Source organism: Daktulosphaira vitifoliae, unplaced genomic scaffold, assembly GCF_025091365.1.
Source record: "Daktulosphaira vitifoliae isolate Bord-2020 unplaced genomic scaffold, ASM2509136v1 Scaffold_2, whole genome shotgun sequence".
Taxonomy (NCBI): domain Eukaryota; kingdom Metazoa; phylum Arthropoda; class Insecta; order Hemiptera; family Phylloxeridae; genus Daktulosphaira; species Daktulosphaira vitifoliae.
The window spans coordinates 14,614,520-14,635,884 of NW_026099573.1; the positions used below are offsets into that span (position 1 = coordinate 14,614,520).

General features: G+C 26.7%; 1 protein-coding gene across 1 annotated transcript in view; it reads left to right on the forward strand.

The window, feature by feature from the left end:
* Window positions 1–8,979: 8,979 nt before the first annotated feature.
* LOC126899749 (nephrin) overlaps window positions 8,980–21,365 on the forward strand; it is a 208,134-nt gene continuing 195,748 nt past the window's right edge. The window contains exon 1 of the mRNA XM_050674909.1: window positions 8,980–9,462. Coding sequence (XP_050530866.1) covers window positions 9,348–9,462 — 115 coding nt within the window. The 5' untranslated portion in view covers window positions 8,980–9,347. The remainder of the gene's footprint in view (window positions 9,463–21,365) is intronic.

The window sequence follows — 21,365 nt, forward strand, 5'->3', positions numbered from 1 at the left end:
AATGATCCTAATAAAATTAAATGTACAGTTACATGACAGTTGTAAAATTCCAAATATATAAATTATTGTGAAATTTAACACATATGCATTGAATAGGATTTTTATAATACTAATGTTAATTACTGTTAAATATCATCTATATTTGTTTCAACTATGATACGTTACACTGTTTTGGACTTTTTTTTTATGTGAATTACTTGATTTTATTAATTTTTAAATATCTAAAAAACTAAAGGCCATAGAAGAAATTTAATTGGATATTTGAAATCAGTGCACAAATTTCGAAAGAAAAGTATATTACACTCTGATAATCCAAAAAATTATTATTTTGTTGACCAGTGTTATTTAGGCGTTACTGACTATAAGATTATATTGTGATAGTGTCCAGTTACCATTATCGTAGAAAATAGTATAAAATAAAACGCAGATAGCGCATCGCTATTAACAACTGATGAATTGACAATAAAAAAATAATTATTGTGAAATTAGTAAACAATCTAAAACTATTTAAATCCAAAGGACCTAGCTATCTTGATCAGTCAACTACAGTTTTGTGTCATTCACCAGTCTCAGTACTCGGTTGTCTCTATTTGGCTTATTCAACTCTTTGTTTATTTCTTTTGCCGCCCTTCACACTTATCTATTTTCGTCCTCTAAATTTCAAAGTGTCTTGCACTTTGTCTTCACATCATATCTAGGTGTTAACTTTATTCCCTTTCTACAACAACAACCTATTGACACCCACAATTATTCTGGAGTGTCAGCTGAGAATACAATGACTGTTGTACGTTTATACAGACGTGAATAACTACGCAGACTAATTAATACTAGTTCCTTCATTTACTCAATTCGTTCTCACTAACTATGGTGGTTTATCTGATATTACGACAATATTATCCCATGATAATCGTTTGAAGACGAAAACAATATAAAAAAATTCCAGATTTAAAACATTTCTTCTATACATTTTTTTTGTTGAAGCTTTATTAAAATTTTTATCCATTTAAATAATTAGTATAAAATATCTATATATATTAAAAAAAAATGTTCTGTTACTTGTTGCTGCTTTTATAAACAAAGGTACCCACATTTTTATTTATTTGCTGATTTAAAATTTTGATTAGGTTAATAATTTATATGTGAATTCTATTACGACAATATAAAAGTAATACGTGTTATATTCGAATTTTGTTTAATAGTGATAATATTGGAAATGTTTAATTTAGTGTACTCGAAAAAAATGTAATTTTTTGTTATAATACATACATCACTTATTATTCAGTTGTCTATAAATAATTATCTATTAGTCATCAAATTAAATATATGTTATTGACGTCAATCCTTTAAACTATTACGAGAAATATGTCTAAAAATGAAATTGATGCAAATCTAATGTAATTTCTATAAGAAATTATTTGGTTGTAACAAATCATTTATTTTAAGTAAAATAATATGTAATAACTAACACAATCGAGTAATAAACAGATAATAGTAAAACGTCGTGACACTTTTTGAATATATAGATGAATTAAATTTAATATAAAAGGGCACAAAAACTGTCAATTCGATCTACTGCTCCTTGACTTTATGAACTTTCAACAAGTACAAGTAGTGGCTCGGCAAATTTAATAATTTCACAAAAATCGAAGTATATTTATTTTCAACGTTGTTTTTAACATCACTAAGGTAAACTTACTTTCCACAGAGATTTGTTTGTAAGGTTTATAGTTAAGTATAATGAGTACATAAATTAGGTATCCTGATAAATTAAGCGATCTCTAGAATAAAATATTGTTTAAATAAATTGATAACGTTTGTACGCAGTTAACCAGCCTAGTCCAATCTTTGAGTGGCATACCTGTGTGGTCAATACAGATAAAGACTCTCTTGTAAAGATGGAGATTCCACTTGTGGTTCCTATACTGCTCACGGTATTTATTGACACTATTTACAGTCAGCACAAGCTTAGAATTAGTGGTACGAGTGGCGTTATTGATAATTTATGCGTGATAATTAATTACAATAATTTTTATTTCAAATTATTATCATAATTAATTAATTTTTAAACATCACTTTGTTTTTCTATATTTTACATATTTTCATAAAATCCTCGTATTAATATCTCGAGAAAAAATTATATTATATAATTTTATTCAATAAATACATAGTAACTCAATTATTTTTATGATCATACAGGACCAACCAATAACTTATTTTATTATATCATTTTAATCATAGTAATTGTATAAAATAAATTAATTTTATATTATATTCATTTTTTTGAGTAATTATATTTTACGTGTATTGAAAATATAAAATTTTTATTTTATATCTTAATAAAATCTTATTAACGATTGTGATTGCACAGATTGGGTCTTTTCATGTCTTTAAAGACATGTTTACCTGAAAATAGTTTTAAGCTCTAATTAAAGAATGCTCAACGAGAATGCGCGAGCTATATGGTAAATAACTATTGCTGACATATTTCAGATATATGCTAATAGATTAAATAAGAATCGGTTATGTTAATAAAACACATAGAATCATTATAATTAGATTATACTGTTTTTAATTTAATATTATGATGGTGTTACAGTATTACGACAATAATGTTTAAGGAAATTTATTTAACAGTTTAATACATATAGGTATTGAAACGTTAGCTGAATGAAAACCGAATCTTTATTAAAGTAATGATTAAATAAATAATGTTTTAAATTATGTCTATTTTATATGAAAACTCACTTAACTGACATAATAAATTTATTTTAATGTAAGAAACTTAATAATTATTAACGTACTTAAATTCTAATTTAATATATACAGTATAATTGATTTATTGTCGACCACTAAATTTCTCACAAAATAATAATGATTTTAAACAATAAATTTTAATTTTATTTAGTATTATTTATTTTTCGATTTATAAGAAGTTAAACATTTTAAGGTCTATTCTTTATTTTTTAAATAGCAACATACAATAGCAAATGGTTCATCTAAAATGACTGGGCGATAACAAATTTTGAATCAGTATCCCAGAAATTATTAACATTTTTAAATGTTGATTGATAGTAAGGAGTGGGTTATGTTGTTTATATCATTATGTATTTCTCTGCCGCACTACACCAATCCGCTTAGATATAAAAATATTCATAAAAGCTGAACTACAAGATCGAAATTTGTTATCGAACAGCCATTTCCTTAGTTTATTTTTACCACTACGATGCAAAGTTGAGAAGATATTGGTTTTACCATGATGTGCGCTCTTTTTATATCTGTCCATAAAAGTTCTCAGCTCTCATCGGGCCGAATTAGATTACTACTATGCAAAATGAACCTGAATTTATTCTAATTGAAGGTATCACTTTTAAAAATAAAAAAAATAATTAATTTTTTAAATTTAGAAAAAGTCATTTAAATTCAGTAGTCTTTGAATAAGGCAAAAAACACAATTTATTTCTGCATTTCAACATTATAATATGTTTTTAAAAAATCTGAATTTTTATAAAATACTAGTGTCAAAACCTTTCTTTTATTACGTTTTTTTGTGAAAATCCATTAATATATTTATTATACTCTAATCATTCGAGTATTTTATATAAACCAAATTATAATGCATATAAAAATACATTATATTTTAGCTTCGATGCGAAGCTGAGAAGGTATTGGTTTTACTAAGATGTGTTTATTTTTATTTTTTTTTTTTGTGTCTGTTACCACTTTTTCTCAGCTCTCACCGAACCGATTTCTTTCAATGATACGTCAAAAGATCACAAATTGTATCTAGACGAAGACATTACCCTCAAAAATTGAAAAAAAATCCCTCGTTCACCGTAAATGGGGGAAACCTCCAAAAAAATTATAAATTAAAAAATCGCTAATTTTCGAAATNAAAAAAATTACAAATTTAAAAATCGCTAATTTTCGAAATTTTTTCAATTTTTTTTACTTAAAATTGCCATAACTTTTTTAAAAATAACCAAATCAATATAATTTTTTTTTTATAGATGCATGACGTCCTTTACCTGTCATTTGGTATATTTTTTTGTTATATTTGATCCTTTAACTGTCCACAGGGGGGGATTTAAAATGACAACTATTTTACAAAAAATTAACTTTTTCAACTTAACTTTTGAAAATGTTCCAGAAAGTCTGACACTTTTATATATATCTTAAATTAAAGCTAATGTAATATTCTTTATTATGCAAAAAAAAAATATCGGATTTTATTTTATCTTCATGGTGAAAACAGACATCAAAATTTATAAAAAAAATACGATTTTTGTAAAAAAATTCATTTTTATATTTTTAACTTTATAATGCTATAACTTTTTGAAAGATGTATGGATCAATATAATTTTTTTTTTATAGATGCATGATGTCTTTACCTATCATTTGGTATATATTTTTTTTATATCTGACCCTTTACCTGCCCACAGGGGGGGATTTAAAATGACCACTTTTTCACAAAAAATTTACTTTTTCAACTTAAATTTTGAAAGTGTTCCGGAAAGTCTGACACTTTTATATATATCTTAAATTAAAGCTAATGTAATTTACTTTATTATGCAAAAAAAAAATTTCGGACTTTATTTTATCTTCATGGTGAAAACAGACATCAAAGTTTATAAAAAAAATACGATTTTTGTAAAAAAATTCATTTTTATATTTTTAACTTTATAATGCTATAACTTTTTGAAAGATGTATGGATCAATATAATTTTTTTTTTATAGATGCATGATGTCTTTACCTATCATTTGGTATATATTTTTTTTATATCTGACCCTTTACCTGCCCACAGGGGGGGATTTAAAATGACCACTTTTTCACAAAAAATTTACTTTTTCAACTTAACTTTTGAAAATGTTCCAGAAAGTCTGACACTTTTATATATATCTTAAATTAAAGCTAATGTAATATACATTATCATAAAAAAAAAAAAATTTACATTTTATTTTGTCTTCACGGTGAAAATAGTTACCGAATGCTATTTTTGTGTGAAAATTCTCGATTTTATTTTTTACATTTTTAACATTATAATGCTATAACTAATTGAAAAGTGTATGGATCAAAATAATTTTTTTTTGAGAAATAATATTTTTTAATATTCCCCTTTTCATTTGACATACTTTATCTTAATCAGGATATTAATAAGAAACTAGCAGATCATGTAGCTTTTGGAATAATGCATTAATTTTTTAAAATTAATCACTATCTTAAGAATTGCATTGAAGCTTTTTTTTTTATAGTGATTTTAATCACTGTCAGATATTATTATACTTGATCCAACTATGCTGCGACCCCCCTGTGCTGGGTTTTTTGTGTTGAAGATATGCTGCCTTCATACATATTTTTTACTACAACAATATACGTTTTTGGGACTCCTTTTCTTAATGTCGCTCATTTAAAAACTTTTGTTGGCACTCTATCATACACCTTTTCCGAATCTATGAACACTATACAAAGCTTTTTCTTCTTTTCCTAAATTTCTATTCACTGTTTTACACAAAATAACATCTCCATCATTGACTTTCCAGGCAAAAAAACAAACTAGTTTTTAGTTATCAATGTCTCTTTTTATTCTCTTATTTTTTATCTCAAATCTTCCATGCTATAACTTATAAGTTTTATATCTCTACAATTTCCATATTCTTGTATGTTTCCTTTGACATTAAATACGGATACAAGACATTTCATCATTGCTTTGATATTTTTCCTTCTATTAGAAATATGTTTCAACCACTTTATACTTTCATCTCTTAATTTTGTCAGACTTTTCTAGTACTTCATCAGATATTACAGTTTTTTTCTTTTCATCGCTCTCACAGCATGCTCTACCTCCTATTCACTAATTAAATTAGTCTTTTGTTCCACGAAATATTCTCGAAAACTTCTTTTGGATACTCCCCATTTAGGACTTATCAAAATACTTTTTCTATCATGTTTTCGCGTTCTCATCATTCATTGATAGCCACTTATCTATAGTTTTTAACTGATCTGTTTTAATCAGCTGTCAGACTCACTACTCATCTCATGCGATATAAATTACACCCCTACGTCAACCAGTTCATGTTAATACAACTACGATTTGAATCGACACCGCTGACAATATGTAAACTAACCTCAACAAAAATAAATCCTCTCTATGTTTTTTTTAACGTCAATGTGATGTCGCTTTTTTATTAAGAAAACTCAACGTAAAAGAACGAAGCATATTCTTTTGTTCTCTTTTTTACATATAATAAAATTACTTCAGGCGTTTATTTGATCGATGACTGTGTTTGGAGCACTGCCGGTGTCCAATTGTCTGTCCCCTCAAATGGTCTTGTTCGTCGTCACTGGCAGTATCGATTTCATCGTTTTACTTTTACAAATATCATTAGCAAGTACCTGGAAACAAGATAATTTGTTTAAAGTGGCCTGTAATGGGCGATTTACTTAGGCTGTTCAACAAAAACACTTAATACAATATTGAAAAAAATGTTTAATATCTTCAAGTTGCATATATTTTTTGATTTAATACTGGTCGATAACTACTTTAGAAATTATTCTCATTTTTATACTTAGGCAGAACGAAGAGTACGATCGAGAAATGACAAGTGATAAATACAGCAACACCACCTCCAGTCATTACTCTAAATTGTTATTAACGTCTGATATACTGACCCAACATTTGTTATCAACCTATGATTTTCTTAATTAGATTATTTTCTATGTTATAAGCTATTTGAATATGTATGCTGTCATTTCAAAAAATAAAGTTGATACCTTTATAAGAGATGATTCTAAAAAGTAATTATTAGCTGATAAATCAAGAAATATATGCAACTAAAAGAAATAAAAAATTATTTTTCTAATATTGTATGTTTTTGCAAGTAATCGAGTGGTTTATGGTAAACCGATCACTTTGTACTTATCACATTTATATTTTTTTTAGTATTGTTAATGTTTGCCAATTATGTTAAGTTATAAAAAATTTACGAAATTCATATTTTATACATGATTCAATTTCATTTTAGCTTTTTGCCTTATGAGCAAATATTTAAACTATCTTCAATAATAATAAATAATACATATATATATATATATATATATATATATATTTAAATCTGATGATAAAACCGAACGGTTCAGCAAAAGAGAGAACTAATTTAACTTTGCTCGTCAGTTATTTCATTGTCTAGTGTTTCCCCTAATAAATATATACCGAGTATGCCTAGGAGAAGGCCAATAAATTCTATTTTTCATACCCTCTCTTATTATTATCGACATGTTTATTCATATCTTCATATATCACTGCATCCTCGTCATCTGGTTGGGTTTCTTGCATTACCTCATCGATCTCCTTTCAAACACTTATTTTTTTGCGTCTTCACATTGTACAGTTAAGCATATAAACTTTCGCTATCAAGGCTCTTCCTCAAAATTCAATTTTACTACTATTATTCTACCATTTTTTAAAATTACGTCTATTATTTTTATTTTTATTTCCTTTTTTTGTTTTAATACAAAAATTTTGTTTCATGTATAATTTAAGTTTCAATATAGTTTGGAAAAAGTTACAATTCTATGCTTTTACCTGAATATTACATTAACTATATTAGTAAAGTTAAAAATTAAAAATTATTTTTCAGGTTTTTATAATGATTTGGTACTTATTAATTAATTACAGTAAAACTTCCTTACGAAGGATTCTCTCTTAGACTCAAACCTCTTTTAAATGGAAAAAATGTTATCTTTAGCGAATAGCATAAAAATAATCTATATAAGAATGTAGACCAAAATTGGAGTAAAACAAAGATAGCTTAATTTTTTTAATTGTCAAAAATAAAAAAAATTGTTATTGAATATTGAATATGTAATTACTACTTAGTAATCAAAAATTCAAGGAAATTATTATGATTTGTTACAGTTTAGCGGTACTAAATTTTATGCTAAACGAATATAGTCTATAGTTTTAAAACTATCATATTACGGAATTCTAATGAAGTAGAAATTGATAACTAATAGATAGTACGCTAGCTAGCTATTCATAAATAAGAATTATAGAGTTGATGACCTATAAAATGACTCATTTAAATTACAAAATAACGTCGTTATATTGAAAAAAATTGTTGATAAGTTATGATGGTTTTAAAAAGATATACATCTATACATGTAAGCAGCAAATAGTTTAAATAAAGATTTCATTTATTCAGTGTATCTCATTTTCCAACTCTTTAAAGTGGATAGTTGATTTGAAATACTAAGCAATGTATATCAGAAAGTATCTTTTACTTTTTTATGACACATGTCTAATAATTTTAAAAGAAATTAATTATAAATATTAACAAATAAAAAATAAATTATTCATATATATAGTTTATTTTTTATAATTATTTCAGTATAAAAATATTTTGTTCAAGTAATGAAAGCGAAAATAAACCCAATTTATATCGGTTATTTTAAACGAAATTTGGATTTGATAAATTAAATAATTTTAAATTTGGGTGTAAAATATATTATATGGTTAAAAGAGGCAACATTCAGTGGTTTATTTAAATCTATACTATAAACTATTTTTATTTACCCATCAATAATAAATGGTAGCTACATATACTGGACACTCTTCAGAAAATTTTTTTAGTTGCCAATGATAATAAATACCATAAATTTCAATGGGTTTACTTATCATAGAATTATACTCTTATAAAAACTTAAAAAAAAATAACAAATAACTAGTATCATGCAAGTACATTCTTGTAAATTAAATATATATAAATAATTTTTAAAACTTTAATTTGAATAATATGTACTACAGAACGTATTAATTTTCATAAATAAATATGGTATTGTGGGTTATTAAGTTCGAATAGGTATAGGAACATACCACAACCCCAATATTGTTACCTGTGTATTCATCATGTAGTACGTGTTGACTAGTGCGCGGGCAGTGAGTGCCGTCATCACCGATGGCTCAACTATAGGTCGGCCGGTTCGCACACCAGTCGCATCGTTGTCACGTTGCATGCCAGACGCGCTTGGTCTCAACGATTACGCCGTTTTGCACGTTGCCGGTACACGTTGTCGTTGTCGCGTGTAACTTAACCGACTTCTGTCTCTCGAGTTTCCCGCCAATTTTTATTTTTCAAAAGTTGCATTTTTTAAAATATTATTATCGGTCTTCGTCGTCACTAAAGCGCAGCTCGTTAATGAACCATGTACGACGTCGGTTGAATAATTGACAAACTAATGATAGATAGTGTACCTGTTCAGTGCTTTAGTGATCCGATCAACATTAAATATTAATAAATTATCTTCGCAGTGGTTTTTTTTAAGAGTTCTTTTTCTTTGGGATGTTTGAGTAATGCTATCAACAGCTAGAAAAATGATCAAACGTCTCTCAGTCTGCAGGAGAACTGTATTCACCCTGTTGTCGCTGCTCTCGGTCTGGTCAGTCACTCGTCCTGTTTTGGGTCAAGGTAAAATCTACGCTATTCCTTTAATTAGTTTTCAATACCGATATCTTTGTTAAGCATATTTCAAAATTAATTTCATACACATACAAGCGCGCGAATGTTTTATAATTTATTGCTTACTGGTTATAGACGAACATATAAACAATGTACACATATTATTACTGTGTATGCTGTATTAAATGTACTGAATGTGTTCGGTAGCCCCACTGTTAACCTGTCAATTTGGTCACGTCGTTGTTAAAAAAGTCACGCGATATATTCCTCCTTTTTTTCATCATAATTTTCCCTTCATTTTTTGTTGAATCATTATTATTATTTACATAACGTTAATGGAAGTCCCTAAGGGAGAACATCTACATTATTTTTGACCACTAAACCCAGTAATTACCTGTACCCATCGGAAAAACCGCAAAAATTGTATAACAGAATTAGAATGAACGTTCAAAAGCACTATCAGTGAAATTTTAATATTATTAATTTATCCACTGGACCCACCAAACCTTTTAAATACAAGCAATATAATAATTTTATAACAATATAATTTTCAACAAATGTATAGCAGCTGATTGTATTACCAGTTATGGAATTGACATTAATGAATCATTAATAACTCGTTGAACTACTTGTTGCTCTAGCTAAGTAAACTAAATTATTTAGTCGTATTCGCTAAACATTAATATTCAATAATAATATAAAAAAATATAAAACATCACGAGGTTTTCAATTGTCTTTTTTAAATCGGACGAACTGAAATGGCGCAGATATGAAACTCTGCCTAAGTGGGTGGTATTTCAGGTTGTCAAATTTATGTCTAGATATTTCAAAATATATTTCAACTTGGATAACTTGTACTGGTCTGTTGATGTGATTTTCATTAAAACTTAATTAGATAATCTTTCATAATTCATAATTTTTTATATATTTTATTTTTTTTACAAATTTTTCATAGAGATACTGGTTGTCGGTGGACGTTGACTATAATGTTAATAAAGTAAAATATGTTATATAATAATCATAATGTTTACGGTGGCTAGTTAAACGAACTTCATACTATTTTTGGAAACGCAAACACCACAATTGTAATAATGTGTGCATGTGTTAATGTAGCTAACGCATTTACCAACAGTTCGGTTAAACTTAATGTAGCTGTTAAATGCAGACTAAAATACACTGTTATTCATATTATTGTTACTTAGATATTAAAAGTGTAGACTTTGTGTGTTTCGCTCATGTTTCTTAGTGATTGTTTAAAGCATAAAAGTTATTATTAGTGTCAGTGTTCACCTAGGGCCGCTTTAGTTTATTTGCACAATACTATTCCAATCAGATTTTTTTAACAGTGAATACGCTTTTTTACTATTATTATTTACGATATGTTAAACATATATCATATTAAGCCGCTATGGTTTATGCCAAACAGATTTTGTCGATAAAAACTTATATAGCCGACAAAACGGACGGCAACCGGTTTAGTAGTGTACATTGTAAACTACACCGACGTATTATTTCCATATTAATTATTATTTATATAATAATTGACTGTTTTTTATGTTAGTGTTTTTGTTTTTAATGCTAAAATATTTGTGACCATGCTTTGAGAGAGAACTGAGTTGATCAGGTCGATTTTATGACACGATCTGACAAGATCTAAGTGAAACTAGCAAATTTTATTTCATTTTGGTAAAATATTTAATAATTATAACTACCATAAACAGCTTGGTGATTTTATGGTAAGATTGCTTGTTAATTATGTCGTTTCACATTATAATTTATTGTTTCCTATGCATTTAATTCGCGTGTACGCTTGTGTGTGTATATTTCTGATATAATAAAATTTTTTAATCAAAATTTATTATATGATTAAAACACCTTATTCAATGGAAACAAAAATCTTTTAAATATCATAAAATATATTATTACTTTTATATAACCACAGGGTTATCATTTTTGCCTCAAAAGAAACCGTTATACGTTATATTTATAAAAAAAAAACACTTTTCCGGGTTTCTCGAATTTCGCCATATGAATCTATCTAGAGAATTATTATGATTCGTACTTGTAGAAAAGGCTATTTTATGGGCTTCAGTTAGTACCTTAATTTTATCAATAGAACCAAATTAAGTTTTTATAAAAAGAAAACCAATTCTTCGTTTTAATTAGACATTATTAAAATCTTTGTAAAATATTATAAAGGAAAGAATTATCTCGGTTATTTATAAATTGATTTTTAAAGTTAGTATTAATTTTGTAAAATTACAATCTAGAGAATTTTATGTTTACTCTATCAGTTTATACAAAATCGAGATACATAAAAATGTGGAAACATATATGATATAAAAAATGTTATATAACGTTGTTACAAAACCGTAAAACTAAGATAAATATGTGACCTTTGTAGTCGAGCTTGAATCATTTTCGGCTTGTGGGATCAGGTTTGGATCATTTTCGGTCTTAGAAATAACTATATTGTTTATAATGCATCGTATAAGTCTGTAGCTTTCGGCTGTATGTTACTTTTATAGCTATGAGGACAATAGTCTAGTGATCCAGATAATTAAGATTTGTTTTTATGGGGTTTTTAACTATATAGTAAATTTTGAAGAGAAAAAGTTTTTTATTATTCTCATATAAAAATTTCTTGAAAAATAACGAGAAATTTACATAAAACACTTTATTAAGCTGTGATAGTTAGGTAAAACCGTACAGTTAAAGCCATAAAAGTAATTTGACGTTTTTATGTTATTTTTAAATTAAATTCATAAAATGAAGAAGATATGTACACTATTCTGCTAATATGTTTCGTTTAATTACACAGCTTATTGTAAGCAGGAGAATTTTTAACAAACAGTCTATTTTATGAAAATGAATAAGTCCAACGAAAGTAAGAAGTTTAATTAAATGACATTCTTTCAGCTACGATGCAAATCAGAGACTTACTCTAGTTTTATTGCATCGAGATTTCTTATTTTGTGCCTACTTTAGTTATTTTTTTTTATTATCTTGGTCTTTAAAATACCAGATAATACTATTGAATAATCAATAGCGTAATGTTCCGTATTAATTGACGACATAAAGGGCGAAGGAAATTAATTAAATTATTAGGTATTTACTAGGCGTTTATATTATGTGATAGCGTCTTTTAAGGTAAATTATTAATTAGTTTTGTCCTTAAATACTCGTTTAATTCATAAAATATAGAGGATTAACTAGACTTGACTTGTTAAACTAATTCAAAACAAATATAATGATTTGCATATAAATCGCATTTTTGTTTACTTATACGAATATAAAATGAATTTTTTTTTATTAAATATGAAGAATATAACATTTTTTTTTTTTTTTTTTTTTGAGAAACTTATGTCTATGTTCTTTTCAATTAACCATGTTACCAATTAATTATATATCATTCCATTTATTACTTAATTCTAGAATAACATAAAGAAGAAAAGGCCCTACATATTTTATGTCTGGGAAAAATAATTCATTGAAACACGAAGAAAAATGATTCTTTATAGTTTTTACTAAAGTTAAATCAGTTTCTTTTTGAATCCAAATTCAATTTGATTTATTAATAAATTGAAATTCATTCTGATATATTTTGCAGTAGATGTTTTGTTCTGTATAAACATACTACAATCAAACGAATTATTTTTTAACTTTATTTGCCCAATTATGTTAAGCGAAGAAGCAAAGGTTAGTGTTTCCATTGTTTGCAAAAGAATAAAACATTAAATTGGTTCTTCTTGAAAGCCAAACGTTGTTCATAAAAATATTCAATACGTAATTAAAAAAAATATTCAAACTAAAATGTAAAAATTGAATTTCTAAACTACAAAGAAATTTATCAATGCTAATTAATAGCTAGTATATGTATTCCGTTTTGATTATTTAAGATTTTTAATTAGAAGTTTACGCTATATTTTCTTAAATTAGTTTGCATACGCATACTAAAAACACCACGGGAAGTCTAGCAAACTTCGGGCTCGATAAACTAAATAAAGCACTTTATTGGTTTATGTAAAACTGTTTTATAGAAGTAAATACGTATTAAACATTGCAGTTTATTATTGTTTTCCTCTTGATCCTTCCGGCTCAGTGTTTATCTCATATATTTTTTTAATATTTTTTCCTTTTCACATTAATTCGGTCGATTTCACTGGTTTAATACTGTATAATGATGTGATTTAAACGATTTTGCCTTTTATCCCTACAAGAATTCGGTAAAAACGCCTTCGCTGATTCTGTTAATATGACATTTACGGTATATTATACGACCTAATCGATTTGGTCTACAGGAATTAAGAGAAATATACTTCAACGGCTCTTGCGGAGCGTCTGTCGATTTATTATATTATAAAACATTCAACAGTATGTACATAAAACAGTAAATCGTATATTGGCGGATTTATCGCCAAAGAAATGTAATCCAAAATGTATCTTATGAACTAACCACATATTTTATTGAATGACTATTCTTTATAGGTTTATTTATTTAAAATGCAGTTTAAAAAAATATCGACTATATTATGAAAAATATCAGCTATAATAAACTGAATGAATACCTTATAGTTAAGATACGGACACGTAATGAGAATTACTCGCCAAGTGGCTGCAGTTAATTGTCACTGGCACCGCCTTTTCTCCCACCTATGTTTATTCAATATACTAGTGTAACTACGCTTACCAGTTTCTAAAGACAGTGGGTTCAGATAATTATCATTTCCGACAACGCCTGAATCTTCTTCATTCCAGAATTTAATTTAATGACCGTAAAATGTAAATAACATTAAACAAGACGAATGGAATTTTTTAATAACTTATACTTCTTTTTTTGCAAATTTTTGTCACAAAAAAACTTATAGATTTTGTGCTTATGGGGTTTTAAGACAAAAACGTTTTAGAATTTATGTAATACATCGAATAATGCGAAATAAATAGTTTATTATAAAATGTTGGAGAATATATTACCTGTATTAAGCTTTTAAATAATAATGCCGTTAATAAAAGTGTTATGCAAAGTTATATGCAATAAAAATTTGGAAAAAATAATTAAAACGCTTAAAATGCTTAAATTGAATGAAGAATAAAATTACCAAATAAATATTTTATAACTGATTGATTTTATAAAATACTGATGATAATTAGAACGTTAGTTAGGAATTATAAATATATGCATTTCTATTTATCTACTGAACAGCATACTTCTCTATTCATTGGCAGTGATAAATTTGTTCAACAAGGTTGATTTTTATCAAATTATATTTCGATTAGATAAAAGAAAAGTATATATTATTATGCAACAAAAACAAGAAACTACGCTAAAAAGACATGTTTTGCTGCATATTGGACTTAACCATAACCAAATAAGCTTGTCTACATTTTGCAGTTTCTTGATAATAGTAATAAAATTAAAGTGTTATTATTATTCGGTCGGGTAGATGTTTATAGTACTGACTTTCGACAAGTAGTCTTGTAAAGAGTAATAAATATGGCTTTAGTGCAGCTGCTGTTTACATATTTTCAAGCAAGTACAAAGGTTATTATCTTGTTGGAGACAGTGTAGCCCATAAAAACGCATTCGACAACTGTAATTGGATTATTATTAATCTTTATGGCTATTAAATAAGGTAGGCTTTCCTTATTTTGATTACTGTAATCAGATTATATTGTTGTGGCCAAGCATTGAGGAGGCGGCAGTATCTTTAAACACACGCACACTCCATCATGTTGTAAAGATCTCAATAATCGCCCATTTAACTACGTGAATAAAAGATTAGATGATATCATCTCATGAGCTAATGCATCTAAACAACTGACTATTATTTACGAAATTTAAGTTTTCGCGTCACTCTTTATTATGCTTAAATATTTGTGTGTTGCTGAAAAGCAAAATTTCCAATCACCAAACTCTCAATTTTTTATTAAAATATTAATTCAGAAATTACCTATCTCTTACTATATATGTGTAAAGTAAAACTGGACAGGTTAATGATTTTTTTTTAACTCACTAAATTTAAGTTCATTGAAAATATATATTTTTAACTATAGCTAAACTAATCTCCTATATGTCTGAATTAACTGATTTAAAAATTAAGTCTACAAAAACTCATCATCTTAACCAATTAAGTTAATGCAAGTACCAGTAGGTTTGCAAAAATATCATTTATATAGGGTTATAAATAATGTTAAAGTAATTTTTCCTATACAAAAAATTACAGGATTTCTACATTTTTGTAGATAGTTTTATACTGTCGAACAGTTTGATATTATTTAACCGGTGGTGCCGATCACTAATTATTGGGTCGCTAATTGAGCATAAGATAAATTAAGTTGTAATCAAGTCAACGTAATATATATATATATATATATATATATATGTGTGTGTGTGTGTGTGTATGTTAACAATATTAACTTATAATTTCGTTGCCCCAGGCTTTGTATAAAGTATTACGTACAATAAAACATTTATTTTAATATTGAATATAGGTAAATGAAAAAACTCACACATATCTGATGTTAATTAATAAAAAAGTATAAAAAATAAAAGAAAACTAAGTTTTGATAATTAATTAGTTAAATAAAGAAGTACTTTTAATAATTAAACATGTCGGCGAAAAAATAAATTTCATCTTCTAAAATCTTAGTTATCTGAAAAATTGACACTTATTATTTTAATTCATTAATCAATATTTGATTATTCAACCTTTTTTATTAACTTAGAAAATTAGGTTAAAAATAAATTAGGAGAACATAATGAAAATCAAAGATAATGTTTTAATGTGTTATTATAATAAAACATTATGTACAAATAGAATATATCTTGTTCTTAAAAATGTAAAACTTTGTGATACAAATATTGAAAAAAAAAAATAAACTATAACATTAATTAATTCGTATCAAAAAATAATATAGTATTTTTATTTTGATGTTAGTTAACAATAATTACCAATTACTTTAATTACCCGTAATATATTCTTGTAAAATCCAGATAACTTAATTTTTCGTTCAGATTTAAAAAAAATATCAACATTAATGTACTAGAAATATGTTGATATTAATTTATAATGTCAAATAAACATTACGTTAGTAAAAAAAATGTCTCAAATGATATCAGAGCAGTTTAGTATTGTTTTTTTACATGATTATTATTAATCGATGGTTATCATTTTTGAGATAGTTATACCATTATTATTTTTGACACAATCATTAGAATATTTTTCTGCCCATGTATTATTTATACAAATAAGTTGTTTACTTAGTCACTCTTCTCAAATGCTAGTATTTGTATAAAATCGGATTTCTTCACAGTTCTGCGATCAGTCACCACACCCCTAAATATAGTTGTAACATGTGTGGCGTTATTGAGAAGCCTGCTGACATATATATATATATATATATATATATATACGTTAGCGTTGAGGGATTCAGAAAATTTTCGGTTTAGACGTTTACGCACCCTCGATGTGCATATCCATTCCTTAAGAGATCAACTATCGTCTCACCTACGCTCTAATAAACATAAAATATTTCATTTCCTCGCCTGCGCCTTTCGACAACAATGGCTTTATTAATGATGACAAAACGCTGCGCATTCATATATACACGACACCACAACATACCAGCGGGGAACTGTTACTAACTTAGTGTTGTCACAGAACTTTGACTTATCGTTATTATTTATTTCGAAAAATTACCTAAGCTAAAATAAATGTCGGCTTGATTTTTTTACCTCTCCAGTTTAATGAATCAAGTATGTTGAAATATAGATTGTAGTATTTTTGTTTGGATGACTTAATAAATTCATAAGATAATTCAGTCATGAACTAATAATAAAAAAACACTAAAAACGAGAAGAACCAAAGTAAATATTTCTTTAGAGGAAATTGTTGCGTATTATTCGGTAATTTAAACTTTTTCCGGACTGTCGCCGATGTGTCGCTTACTTTGTAAGCTCAACAATACTTATATATATATATATTGATTTTCGTTTTTAAGACAAACACGCTCACGTCGCCCAACAACATACGTTCGCACGTACAAAATCGCTTTTGGTGCAAAAGTATATACGAAAAACCTTCTTTCCAACTTTGGTACTTTGCTTAATGACTAACAATGGTACTTCCGCCGTGACTCAAACTTATAGACGAAAAGCACCTGCTGCCGACCGATTATCTGCGAATTAAACTCGTTTCAAGGTGTATTTACACAGTCATTTTTGCTTTAATCGTTGAAAAAACAAATCGTGCGCTTAAACAAAGTTCTTGGCAAGCTATCAAATGTTTGATCTCTGTCAGAGTAATTTTCAGTAATTTTTCTTCCAAAATCGAGTAATAACTCAAGAAATCACTGGATTACTTACAAAACTTCAATTAATAACGTTTCAAAAATGAAATTTTAACAGAAATAAGTCGTTGAACGATTAAAAAGTGGTGTAAAATTTAGCTGAGAATTTCCCATTTCAAACTCACATATATTCCATCCATTGAAATCAAAAGAATATCAGAACATTAAGCTTTTGATTACTACAATGGGGCGCAATTTTCATACGGTCTTTAAAATTAACCTTCAAAAGTCACACAGCATAAAACTCTTTTATTAGTACTAAATTACAACTTATCATTATGTAGTGGAAAAAGCTATTTAAACTACTTCATTTTCAGAAAACAAGTATCTGTCTTTATTTTATTTAGAAAAAGTTAGTAGGCTTTTTAGAAATGCCAACTATAGTTGATGTACTGTTCTATAGTCTAGTTAATGGCCATTTAAAAGCAAGTCGTAAATTGTGAAAAGGAACTGCAGAGTAGTGTCAAAGTGATAAGTACATTTGAGAATGTAAGAGAAGATAAACAAACTGGATATGGGGAAGAAAGCCTATTAAAAACTGTTGCATCCAATTAGTAGGGTAGTTAACGATTTAAAATAGCGTTTCGAGATAATGGCTTAGAATAGAAAATAAGTGCCTTAAAAGTATAATTTGCTTGCACATAGACAAATATTAAAAAATGATTTTCGCTGATATTCAAAGAAATTTCATACAATATTCTTCATTTTTTTTTTATTTCAACTGTTTCTTGTGAAAAAATATTTTCCGTGGAATAATAAAATATAACTAGTTTTGATTAACTCTCAAACTATCAGTCATTTGAAAAATGTCAGATAAAATATCACACTGCAAAACATAAATTATATTAAGTACTTCATAACTTATGTAAAATGAAAAGTTTCTATGATCTATAATGGTAGATTCACAAGGACCTCACTAAAATGAAACTCAGAAAATTTCCTTTATCAAACTTGATTCTACTTTTATACTATTAACCACATCTGTATTTTGAGAACTTCGAGAAAATAGTTATATTTGTAACATGGTCAATTCCTCAATTTTTTAGTTCATAAAAGTAGCTGAAAATAACAACCATACTTTAAAAATATATCAAAGTCAACATCCTAGATTAGAAATATTTTTCTGACACGGTTAAGCTTTTAAGGATTTTTTTTTATTAGAAAACAAAAATGTTTATGATTTGATATTGGCTTCAAGGACCAGAAAAGAAAAATAAACTTTGCATCTTGAAAAATGAGTAGATTGTGAGATGATTTGTACATTCCGAAATATCTAATTTGGACATCTTAATAGGTAATTAAATTAATCAAAGGGTCGTAATACGTATGATATAATGTTAGTTTTAAATATCATATTATTATGATTGGAAGATATCACTTAATTTGAAAATGAATTTTAAATATAAAAACACTCGTGAGTACGTAAAGAGCTTTACTAATAAATTATATATTTTTAAGGTATATATAAAATATAGGAAGATTTAAATGGAAAAAGTAATAAAAAAAAAAAAATGTTCTCGTTTATAATTTAAAATTACTCGAATACTTAAAGTATATATATATTTGTTCAGTGATCTTACAAAAAGCAGGAATATATTGTGTTGCTCGTAATCAAACACAATACGGTATTGTTAATATTTTTGTTAATATACACGTATTAGATGTATCCATTAATTAGCAAAAAAAATAGTTTCAAAAACCTTCTAAGAATTATATGATAGAATATTTTATGAACTTTATGTAGATTAAAAATGAATTTTCAGTGACAAGCGGAAAAGATAAAGTATAAAACTAAAAAGTTTTACCGGATTTTTCATGGTAACGATAGTTGAAATACTTGCACATATTTTAAGTTAACTTATTCACCAAAAGCATATGAAAGGGAAAGAAAGATTATAACGTGTAAAACGAAAAAAATGATCAAAACATAATCAAAAAACCAATAATTTGTGCTAGCTATAAACGCAAATATCTTTAAACACAATACATCTTATATATAAGGACAGATAACTACTTTTTTATTATATAAGAATTGGATCTTATATTAATAACTGCTTATGATAGTGAATTATGTTTCGAACTAATTTAGCGTTAAACAAAAAAATTGTATAACGTTTAAATGGTAAATAATGTTAAAACGAATTATAAGATGAGTGTTACAACATATTTAAATGTTAATAGAAAAAAAATAATAATTATCTGACCTTTGGTATATGTACAATGCACACCAAAAATATTATTATAAAAAACCCAGCACAGGGGGGTCGCGCCACAGTAGTGACGTGGTATAGATGGATCAAGTATAATGATATNGGGGGGTCGCGGCACAGTGGTGACGTGGCATAGATGGATCAAGTATAATGATATCTGACAGTGATTAAAATCACTATAAAAAAAAAACGCTTTGATGCAAATCTTNAAACGCTTCGATGCAAATCTTTAGATAGTGTTTAATTTTAAAAAAATTGGTGTTTTATTCCAAAAGCTACTTGATCTGCTAGTTCATTATTAATATCCTAATTAAGATAAAGTATGTAGAATGAAAAAGGGATTATTAAAAAATATTATTTCTCATAAAAAAATAATGTTGATCCATACACTTTTCAATATGTCATAGCATTATAAAGTTAAAAATGTAAAAAATAAAATCGAGAATTTTCACACAATAATAGCATTTGGTAGCCATTTTCACCGTGAAGATAAAATAAAGTCAGAAATTTTTTTTTACATAATAAAGTGAATTACATTAGCTTTAATTTAAGATATATATAAAAGTGTCAGACTTTCCGGAACACTTTCAAAATTTAAGTTGAAAAAGTAAATTTTTTGTGAAAAAGTGGTCATTTTAAATCCCCCCCTGTGGGCAGGTAAAGGGTCAGATATAAAAAAAATATATACCAAATGATAGGTAAAGACATCATGCATCTATAAAAAAAAAATTATATTGATCCATACATCTTTCAAAAAGTTATAGCATTATAAAGTTAAAAATATAAAAATGAATTTTTTTACAAAAATCGTATTTTTTTTATAAACTTTGATGTCTGTTTTCACCATGAAGATAAAATAAAGTCCGAAATTTTTTTTTTGCATAATAAAGTATATTACATTAGCTTTAATTTAAGATATATATAAAAGTGTCAGACCTTCCGGAACATTTTCAAAAGTTAAGTTGAAAAAGTTAATTTTTTTTGAAAAAGTTGTCATTTTAAATCCCCCCTTGTGGGCAGGTTAAGGGTTAAATTTATGAAAAAAATATACCAAACGAAAGGTAATGATATTACACATCTATATAAAAAAGAATTATATTGATATGTTCATTTTTGAAAAAGTTATGGCACTTTTAAGTAAAAAAAATTGAAAAAATTTCGAAAATTAGCGATTTTTAAATTTGTAATATTTTTGTTGGTTTCCCCCATTTACAGGGAACGAGGGCATTTTTTTCAATTTTTGAGGGTAATGTCTTCGACTAGATACAATTTGTGATATTTTGACGTATCATTGAAAGAAATTGGTTCGGTGAGAGCTGAGAAAAAGTGGTAACAGACACAAAAAAAAAAAAA